General features: G+C 46.8%; 2 protein-coding genes across 2 annotated transcripts in view; one reads left to right on the forward strand and one right to left on the reverse strand.

Moving 5' to 3' along the window:
* The window catches only part of WIPI1 (WD repeat domain, phosphoinositide interacting 1), a 31,509-nt gene extending 31,147 nt beyond the window's left edge, over positions 1-362 (forward strand). The window contains exon 13 of the mRNA XM_007455281.1: positions 312-362. Coding sequence (XP_007455343.1) covers positions 312-362 — 51 coding nt within the window. The remainder of the gene's footprint in view (positions 1-311) is intronic.
* Positions 363-1,532: 1,170 nt separating this feature from the next.
* Positions 1,533-10,367, reverse strand: part of ARSG (arylsulfatase G) — an 86,408-nt gene continuing 77,573 nt past the window's right edge. Inside the window, exons 10-11 of the mRNA XM_007455268.1 lie at positions 9,280-9,370; positions 1,533-1,807 (exon numbers count right to left, since the gene is read on the reverse strand). Of these exons, the coding sequence (XP_007455330.1) occupies positions 1,533-1,807; positions 9,280-9,370 (366 nt within the window). The remainder of the gene's footprint in view (positions 1,808-9,279; positions 9,371-10,367) is intronic.

Consider the following 10,367-nt stretch of genomic DNA (forward strand, 5'->3'; position numbering starts at 1 on the left):
AACGGGGCACGAACCCGCGTCTCCTGCATCGGCAGGCGGACTCTCAAGCACTGCGCCACCAGGGAAGCCCCACACATATATTTTTACAAAAAGTATTTTCTGAAACTGCCACCTCATCTACACCTAAAGAAGACGGATGACTCTTCCGTGACCACACGCGAGGGTCGGCCTGTCGACAGACAGGCGGGAAAGCTCTGCCGGGCCCAGCCTGCCCCCGCCGACCCCGCGTGGGCACAGGTCTGCTGACCGTACAGCCGGCCCGTCAGCCCCTTCCCGGAAAGAGTAAGGCCGTTCTGTTTTGATTTCGGTAGATAATCTTGTGCCGTGGCGATCAGAAGGGCAAAACGAAGCAGTCATGGTGAACAGCAGGACCGCCCCTCAGTCAGGCGGTTTTGGAGACGACCAGGAAGGTGGATGCGAGGCATGCGGTTGTGTGAGCAAAATGGGGGGTCAGGAACCCGGGACGCGGTTTGCTGCCCAGCAGGCTCGTCTCAGCCCCGGTGGCCGGTGGGTGCGGGAGCTGCTGCGAATCCACATCCTGCCGTTGTTGAAAGTGCGTCCCAGCCAGAGCGTCCACATGGACGAACCATCTTGGTCTATAACCCTAATTTTATATTACAAAGAGCATCCTTTCAAAAGCGTATGCTGCGTAAAAATGTACTTACAGGAGAATCTCTGTGAACTGTATTTCTTGTATGTGCGACAGAGAGAGAGAGGCTATTTTAGCCAGGCAAAAGGTTTGTGCAGTGATTGGAATAAATCATTTATGACCCTTCAGTCCCATTTAGGACACTGATAATAAAACCATGGCAATGCACTTCTGAGGCTTTAAAACTTTACTTCTTTGTGGTTTCTGAAAGCAGGAAGCATCCCTAAAATCTTTAAAATACAGCCGTTTGACCTGTCGCACGGGGTGGTGGCAGGTGGGCAGGGCCGCGGGCTTCTGCGGCCTGGGAGCAGCCCTCACCGTGGCAGGTCTGCACCCCCCTGGGGAGATTCCCAGACACGGAGCGCCTCAGGCCCCCCAGCCCACCTGGTCAGAGTCCGCATGGTCACAAGCTCCCAGGTGATTTGTACGCCTGTGAAAGCCAGGGAGGTGCTACTCTAGATGCCAGCCGGGATGAGCCTCTGTTCAAATGACCGGCAAAACTGGGTGCATTAAAAAAAAAAAAAGGCAACTAAAACATATCGAGTGCCTGCTTGGTGTCACGTCACGTGCCAGGCAGGCACTTTCACGTATCACCTGTTTCATCCTCAAGATCAGCTTGCAAGTTAGGTTAAACAATTGCCCAAGTTCAAAAGCTGGGGCTTGGACCTGGTCTGACTCCTGACTCCACAGCCCAGGTGCCTTTTCTTACAGCTCGGGCTCGGCATGCCCTCAAGCCGGCACGCGGAAGGGACGACGGGGGGACACGGAGTGGTGACTTCAAAACAAACTTCTGAGCCTTATTTTTAAAGCACACCATCACTGCGAAGTGGGAAAAACCGCAGTCGGGATGTGAACCCGCCCGTCTCGCTTCCCGGTGTTTCCGTCACGCGGCCTGGCAGCGGCAGGCGGTTTGGTGGGGATTACAGCAGGGGGTCACGGAAGGGTCCTGACTGTAATCCGCTCGGGAGATGTTGTCGCCGGCAACGTCTTCAAGGACCTCCGAGAGAGCCGCTCTGACCTCGGGCAGCACCCTCTGGTACTCGGCACTACCCCGTTCCAGAGGCAGAGATTCTGCGACATCATCATCCAGGTTAAAGATGAGGGGAGGCTCGTGGTGCCACTGGGGACCGACGCTGCCATCGCAGGCTCTGGCCCCACCTGGAGCGGGTGACAAGAGAGACCCCGTCAAGCCCAGCGCCAGATTACAAGTGAGTGCAAACATACCAGGACTCCAATGCTCCAGTGACCGCTCTCCCTGCCACTAAGACACTGACTCAAGTATCTTTCCCCCCTACCCTCTGGGAGTAAATGTGATGTGTCTTTTGAAAATTGATTTCTTGAGTCCACAGGACACTCAATTTGGCAAATTAGGCAGGGAGGCCAGGGAAGTCGTTTCACTTCGGGCTGCAGTTCAGTTTCTTGTCTGAGTTAGGATCTGGCTGTTACGGCGGTCCCCAAAGACGGGTGACGAAAACGTTTGGAGCGATGGCAGCCTCCTTGGCTGTTAATGATTCAGATGACTTTGTTTTGCCCCCTTTTCCGTACAAAAAGTAGTTAAGGCTTCTGACAGGAATGAACACAATATAATTATATCAACAAAAGGAATTCAGGCGGAGGACAGCCCTGGGACACACAGGCAATCCTGAACACTTCCTTTGCCTCTGGTCTCCTTAGCAGGGAAACGTGAACGAGGTAGACATTTACCAGCCGCTCGGGGAAGCAGAGCCCTGAGGTGTGAGAGAATTTTTTCCACTGTCTCCTCCTACAGGGTGGAACACTCGACAGCATCCTTAGGAAAAGCACAGCTGTGTGATGAGGCCGGTCCAGCTGACAACTTTCTATCCCACCCTCCGCTACAAGCTGAGAGCCTGAAGCCCAAGTGCAACTCAGTAAAAGCAAATCTCCACGAAGGAGCCACAGTCACACCACGGGAGGACGCAGCTTTCATTCTGGGCCGATCTGAACAGAAACACAAAATGTGAACCACTGAGAGGGAAGACCGCGCAGCCTTTGGGAAGCCCCCTGTTGAAGCTGCTCCTCCTGGGATGGATTTCAGTTTGTCCAACGGGAAGGAAGGGTCGTTGCCTAGTGTTTGGAGTTGAAGTTGGCTCCTCTTTGCCCATAAACAGAGGTGACGTGAGCTTTGGCAATCAGTCAAGCGAAGGTGGGGACTGACTCCTCTTGTAAAAATTAGAGGCTTCCACTTAAGTAAGGGAATAATGGAGTAGCTCACATAAAACTCATCCTCCCCTAGATGACAATTTTAAGTTCTAGGCAACATACAGAAAAAAAACAGCCAATTGAAGGCACCGGAAAATCATCCATGCAGGCAGAAAGGAATTTGATTTGTGAAAGCAGGAGGCCGCACGGGGTGGGGTCTGTGTTTAAGTGTTTTCCCCTGGGGACACCCCCCTACCCACCCAGTCAGAGCAGCGCGGAGCAGCTAAAGCCCCAGGAGGGGGCTGTGGTCTCTTTGGCTTGAGGTGTCAGGGGACAGAGTTCAGAGCTGCCACCACAGATGCAAATTGGTGGGCAAAATCTGGGAAGGCTTAAAATCTGCAAATAAACTCCCTTCAAAACCTTGGCTGACCCCTGAACTGGGCATGCACAGATTCTAGCAACAGCTACAAGTCTGAAGAGCTCAGCACGCATTTCTGTGCTACCCAGAGCAGGGAAGGTAGAATTTAGAGTGTGAATTCTGTTAAGTTAGAAAGGCTTGATAAACACTTCATATTTCCCATTGAAGTCCCAAAAGGTTCATGCTAGGAGTACAGGCTGTATCCCAGAATGAAGGCGTTTACCTATAAGATTAAGGATAAAATCCAACAGAGCCCAGTTCTGACAAAGCATAAAATCAAGCCTCCTCCAGTTGAAGGGGATTAGGCAGTAATTACCTGCCCGTGAGAACCAAAGTCAACACCCCTCAGACTGAAAGTCAGAATCTCTACAATGCATCACACACAATGTCCAGTTTTTAAAAACTACTCAATAGGAAACTTCTAGTTTCTGGTCCAGCATTTGGAGCTCTGCAAGTCAGCCCTCCATCCTAACAAGTAAAAAGCTGAACAAAACTAAAAAGTCAATGACTCTTCTGAGATCCATCAGAGAAGTGAGGTCACAGGGCAAACCTCTGCCCCCCAAACTGGAGACAGACAGGTGAGAATACAGAGAATCACAACATACCAGAGCAGAAACCCACAAGCGGACACCTCTGGGAACCAGTGCCCTGGTAGGAAGACCCGAACTGTGATGAACAAATGGCGGGAGGCTCAGTGTAGATGAGTCTAAGAGTTAAAAACCCCATGGGGGTGGGAGTCCTCTTTTAGATGAAAATCCTAAGAAAAAAAGAAAAAAATAAACGCCAGTGATCAAAAGCACTGTGACAGAAATAAGAATAAGAATGCCTTTGATGGGCTCGTTTGTAGAGTCCACGGCTGAGGACAGAATCTCTGAGCTTGAGGATATCTCAAAAGAAGCTTCCAAAGTTGAAAAGCAAAGAGGGAACAAAATCTGCAAAACGCAGAGCAGAATATCCAAGAACTGTGAGGAAACTACAAAAAGTGTAGTGGGAACACTAGAAAGAGAAGAATGAGTGAAAGGAATAGAAGAAATCTATGCAGCTATAATGACTGAGATTTCCTCCAAATTCGTGTCAGACACCAAACCGCAGATCAAGGAAGCTCAGAGACCCTGAGAAAGACCCTGTCGAGACAACAAGAAGTCAAGGCACGACTCGAAGAAAATATTCTCACAAGGCACATCTGATAAAGGGCTGTTATCCGAAACACACAAAGAACTCTTAAATCTCAACAATCAGGATGATGAGAATGAGAACCTGAACAGACACCTCAGCAAAGAAGATACACAGTTAGCAGACAAGCATACGAAAGGGTGCTCAATGCTGTACGTCATCAGTAGTTGCAAAGTAAATAACAAGACCCCACGACACACCTAGCAGGGTGGCCAAATGAAAAACAGTGGCAACACCGAATGCCGGTGAGGGTGTGCAGCAGGGACTGTCATCACTGCCGGCGGGGACGCTAAACAGTGCAGCTACTTTGGAAGACACCTTGGTGTTTTCTTACAAAATTAAATACACCCTAACCGTACGATCTAGCAGTCACGCTTCTTGTTATTTATTCAAATGAGCGTGTGTCCACAAAGAGACCTCCATGTGGATGTTTATAGCATAATCGCCAAAACGTTTGCTCCTAATTGTGAAGACTTGGAAGCAAGCAAGATTTTCTTCAGTGGGTGAATGGATAAATTAACTGTGGTACGTCCAGGCAATAGAATATTATTCAGCTTTGAAAACAAATAAGCTCAAGCCATGAAAAGACATGGAGAAGCCTTAAAGTGGTATTTTAGTCAGCCTAGGCTGCCATAGCAAAATACCATAGACCGGGTGGCTTAAATAATAGAAATTTATCTTCTCACAGTTCTGGAGGCTAGAAGTCCAAGATCAAGGTTCTTGAAAATGTGGTTTCTGGCGAGGGTTCTCTTCCTTGGCTTGCAGACAACAGAGATACAAAAATCCCTCGATACATACTAGCAAACTGATTTCAGCAGCTTGTAAAAAGGATTATACACCATGTCCAAGTGGAATTTATCCCGTGGATGCAAGGTTGGTTCAACATATGAAAATCAGTCAGTGTAAAGCAATGTATATTCATAGAGCAAAAGACAAAAGAATGATCATCTCAATAGATGCAGAAAAAGCATTTGACAAAATCCCACCCTCTGTCATGATATAAACACAGGAAACTAGGAATAAAAAGGAACTTCGTCAACCTGATAAAAATGACCTGTGAGAAACCCAGAGCTAACATCATACTTAGAGAGGAAAGACTGAAAGCTTTTCTCCCTAAAATCAAGAACAAGACATGAATGTCCACTGTCACCACTTCTATTCAACATTGTACTGGAGGTTCCAGCCACAGAAATCAGGCAAGAACCAGAAACAGGAGGCATCCAGACTGGGGAGGAAAAAGTAAAACCACCTCTATTTGTTGATGAAATGATCTTATATAGAGAAAAGCAAATGGTCAAAACCCTCCAGTTAAAAAGCAGAGCCTTATCAAACTGGATGAAAAAGCAAGATTCCTTTCTTTCCTGCCTGCAGAGGCACATTTTAAATATAAAAGCAGTTGAGTTGAAAGGAACAAAATAGATATATCACACAAACAGTAAGCACAGGAAACTGGAGCGGCTATGTTAACGTTAGACAAAACACACTTCACGACGTGGAGCACCAAGATAACGAGGGCTATTGCACGAGGATCGAGAGTCCGTTTTCAAGGAACACAAAACTAAAGGGAAATATAGACAATCTACATCCCAAATGGAGATTTTTAAAACGCTTCTCTCAATAATTGATAGAACAACTAGGCAAAAAGCCGGGAGGGACACAGATGATCTAAACAACTATCAGCACCTCCACCTGATTGAAATTTATGGAACGTTATACACGAGAACTGCACAATACACATCTGCTTCACTTCCACACGGTGTGTTCACCAAGACAGATCATCTGCAAGGCCATAAAATAAGTCTCAGTAAGTTTCAAAAGACTGAAAACTTCCAGAGTGTGTTTTCTGATGACAATAAAATTAAATGAGAAAAGACAAAGATAAGACAGCTAAAAAAAGGCCCCCCAAATTTGGAAATTAAGCAACAGCTTTCTAAATGACCTATGAGTCAAGGAAGATATTAGACAAGGTACTAGAAAATATTTCCAACTAGATAATGAAAGTAAAACATAGAATTTGGGAGATACAGATAAAGCAATGCTTAAAGGGAAAACTGTAGCTATAAACGCTTATATTTGAACACGAGAAAGGTTTAAAATTAGTTATATAAATGTCCTCTTTAGTAAACTAGAATAAGGAGAGTAAAGTAAGTAAAGAAGGAATGGAAACAAAAGCAGGAATCATGACATAGAAAATGATAAAGGAAATAGAGCTAAAAGTTGCTTCATTAAAGATTAATTAAAAGGATAATGAGGAAATATTATGAACAATTTTAGGCCGGTAAAGTTGACAACTCAGATGAAACGGACAAATTATTTTAACAACTTACCAAAGCTGATACAAGAAGAAATTAAAAATCTGAATAGCCCTGTACCTATTAAAGAAATTAAATTGATAACCAAGAACTTTTCCATCAAGAAACCTCCAGGTCCGAAGAGTTTCACAGATGAATTCAATCAGACGTGAAAGAAATAATACCAATCTCCCATAGCCCCTTCCAGAAAACAGAGAAAGGAACACTTCCCAACTCATTTCCCAAGGTTAGCAAAACCTGATACCTGACCCCGACACAGACGTTGCAGGAAAGGAAAATTATAGACAAAATCTCGGCAGATCAAATCCATCACTATATAAAAAGAAGAATACATCACAACTGAGTTTATCCAGGAATGTAAAGTTGACCTAACATTTGAAAACCAGTCGACGTAATTCACAGCATTAAGAGGGTCCTTATGCAAGTATATACACTTATAGGAACTCATCAAATCCTGCCGTTTAGGTCTGTGGCTTTCACTGTGTGTAAAGTTTCCCTCAATTACTCTTTTGAAAAGGAAAAAGCAATATGATCACTTCATTCTAGGCCACACCGCGAAACAGACTCGCTGCCTCTTAAAGCTCCTCCTAGGACACGACCTCAGAAATCACAGCCTCATCATAGAGGGACACACACCTCTTTCTCTAATCTAATGCGGTAGATGTCAGTTCACCTCACTTATCCCAAAGCAGTTTTATGTAATTAGCACGCAGATTTTCAGGGACGGGGGTGAGGAAAAGGAGGAATCAGAGCGCATCCGGGCTTCATCCTGTTTCATCCTATTTCATCCCATCTGTTGAGATTTCCATTCTTCCCTTGCTAACTTTCCTGGGAGTTTGGTGATGCCTCAGAAGAACAGAACTCCCCTGGGTATCATAATTCCTATCTGACTGTGATCCCTTCAAAGAGTCCTATCACTTCATAGTAGCATTTATGATCCCAGCGTCATGATGACAAGGGCTTTCTGGCTGGGTTATGACTTCTGAAATTAACTCAGCCTGGAGAAACCATACCTCTGAGACAGGGTAATGTAAGGGCTGGCATCTGGACACGAATAACAAACATCTCACTGGTTTGCATTTTAGGTCTTGGAAAGTCGAAGATTCTTGTGGCGTTTTTAATATCCTTCAAGTGATGAACTCAAAGAACTTGTTTTGTTTTTATGCCACATTTTCTTTGGGGGTCACTTATTCACCCTCAGGGCAAATAAATTTTTGTTCCTTATTATATAATTATTTGGAAAGCTCTAACTTTAAATAACTGAATCGGGACTTCCCTGGTGGCGCAGTGGTTAAGAATCCGCCTGCCAACGCAGGGGACACAGGTTCGAGCCCTGGTCCGGGAAGATCCCACATGCCGCGGAGCAACCAAGCCCGTGCGCCGCAACTACTGAGCCTGAGCTCTAGAGACCGAGAGCCACAACTACTGAAGCCCATGCGCTTAGAGCCCGTGCTCCGCAACAAGAGAAGCCACCCCTATGAGAAGCCCGCGCACCGCGACGAAGAGTAGCCCCCGCTCGCCGCAACTAGAGAAAGCCTGTGCGTAGCAATGAAGACCCAACACAGCCAAAAATAAATAAATAAATAAATTCATTTTTTAAAAAAGAAATTGAGTTAAAAAAAAAATAACTGAATCAAATTGGAATCCACAACAGATCCCAGATTTGGGTGAGGGGTTTTTTTTTGGGGGGGGGGAGGCGTTGGGGGGGAGCTTGTTTTTCATTCATTAAAAAAAAGTGTTAGGGTTCCTACCAGATGCAAGATTCTGTGCCAAGCATGTCAAGACAACAATGATTAAAGAGCTTTTACAGAGGCTGAGTTCAGAGAGCTTAAAGCTACTAGAAGAAATAAAAGATGTACTTAAATAACCGGCGTATATGGCAGAATGTGGTAAATACCGGAGTTCTCCATATCCTACCCAGCTGGGAAGACGAGAGGCAGTTCTCAATCCAGGGGGGCCTTAAAAGCCGAGAGGGATTTTACCCTGGAGGCCAAGGAGAAGAACCGTCGCTCTTGGAGAACCAAGACTAGGAAAGTACAGGGACCCAGGGCGGAGGGAGTCCGAATTCAGCTGGAGGCAAAAAGCCACTGCAAGACTTTGCGAACCATGCTGCTATCACCCTTCTGAAATATACGTTTAAGATGGTCACAGGGTGAGCCAAGTAGGAGAGAGGCTTGGCTTCGCTAAACAGACCTGTGACATCTATGTTCTGAAAGAGTCTCTTGCTTCAGAATATCTCTAAGCTCCCACTGAATGTTCAGCCAGACTGGCATTGAGAGCATAACCGTGGGATGAAATGTTTTTCACGTGAAAAAGTGGGCAGCGTGGATGTGCTGGACCAGCTCTGAGCTGGCTGGAGATCTAGGCGAACAGCAGAAAGGCCTTATTAGCGTACCTGTAGGTACAGAGGGCCTGGGCAGGGCCCTGGCATGCTGAGCCCTCCTCCTGGGCCCGGGTTTGGGGCGGCACCATCGGAGATGCTGAGAGCACCCTGAAAGGGGGCAGCCCACATCATCCCGGAGGCTCGAGCGAGAGCCCGGGTGGGACAGGGCCCCTCAGTAACTCACCGGTGACGAAAAAGGCCTTGTACCGCTCCAGGCGGACAGTCTGAAGGGCTCCGTCCTCTCCGGCCGCCCCACTGTTGGGGTGAAACAGCACCTGGGAAAGGGGGACAGGGCTTACAAATAAGAAAACCATGCTAGAGGCTCCCTGGAAAGCATTACTTTCTTTTTCCTTTTTTTTTGGCCGCGCTGCGCGGCATGCGGGATCTTAGTTCCATTGGAAGCACAGAGTCTTAACCACTGGACCGCCAGGGAAGTCTCAGCATTACTTTCTTTGTCGTGGTCCCTGTTCCCCATCACCTGCCAAACCCACCCTCTGACACCCAGCCCAGCCCCAAACACAGACACAGGCCTGTGGTCTACACCATCCAACTCCCGGGAGCCTGTGTGAAAGAGCTCTTTTGCTAGTCAATTAATCGTAGTGGGTTACAGCTCTGCTTGGATTCCTAGGCCCAGTACTAGCCATGTCATCTGCAGGGTCCAGTGCAAGATGAGAATGAGAGAAACCTTGTCCAAAAATTAAGGATTTCAACTGTATAGCACAAGGAATTATACTAAATATCCTGTGACAAATCATAATGGAAAAGAAAATGAAAAAGGATGTGTATATGTATAAGCGAATCACTTTGCTGTGCAGCAGAAATTAACCCAACATTGTACATCAACTATACTGCAGCAAAATAAATTTCCTTTTTTAAAAAATTTTTTATTCATTTATTTTTGGCTGCGTTGGGTCTTCGTTGCTGCACGCGGGCTTTCTCTAGTTGCAGCGAGCTGGGGCTGCTCATCATTGCGGTACACGGGCTTCTCATTGCGGTGGCTTCTCTTGCGGGTTCTAGGCACATGGGTTTCAGTAGTTGTGGCACATGGGCTCAGTAGTTGTGGCTCGCGGGCTCAGTAGTTGTGGCTCACAGGCTCTAGAGCGCAGGCTCAGTAGTCGCGGCACACGGGCTGTGGGATCTTCCCGGACCACGGCTCCAACCTGTGTCCCCTGCCTTGGCAGGCGGATTCTTAACCACTGCGTCACCAGAGAAGTCCCAAAATAAATTTCTTGAAAAGCTATTTTCTTTTAGTTACTACCCCCCCCCCACCAC

Source organism: Lipotes vexillifer, unplaced genomic scaffold (assembly GCF_000442215.2).
Source record: "Lipotes vexillifer unplaced genomic scaffold, Lipotes_vexillifer_v1.1 scaffold664, whole genome shotgun sequence".
NCBI lineage: Eukaryota > Metazoa > Chordata > Mammalia > Artiodactyla > Lipotidae > Lipotes > Lipotes vexillifer.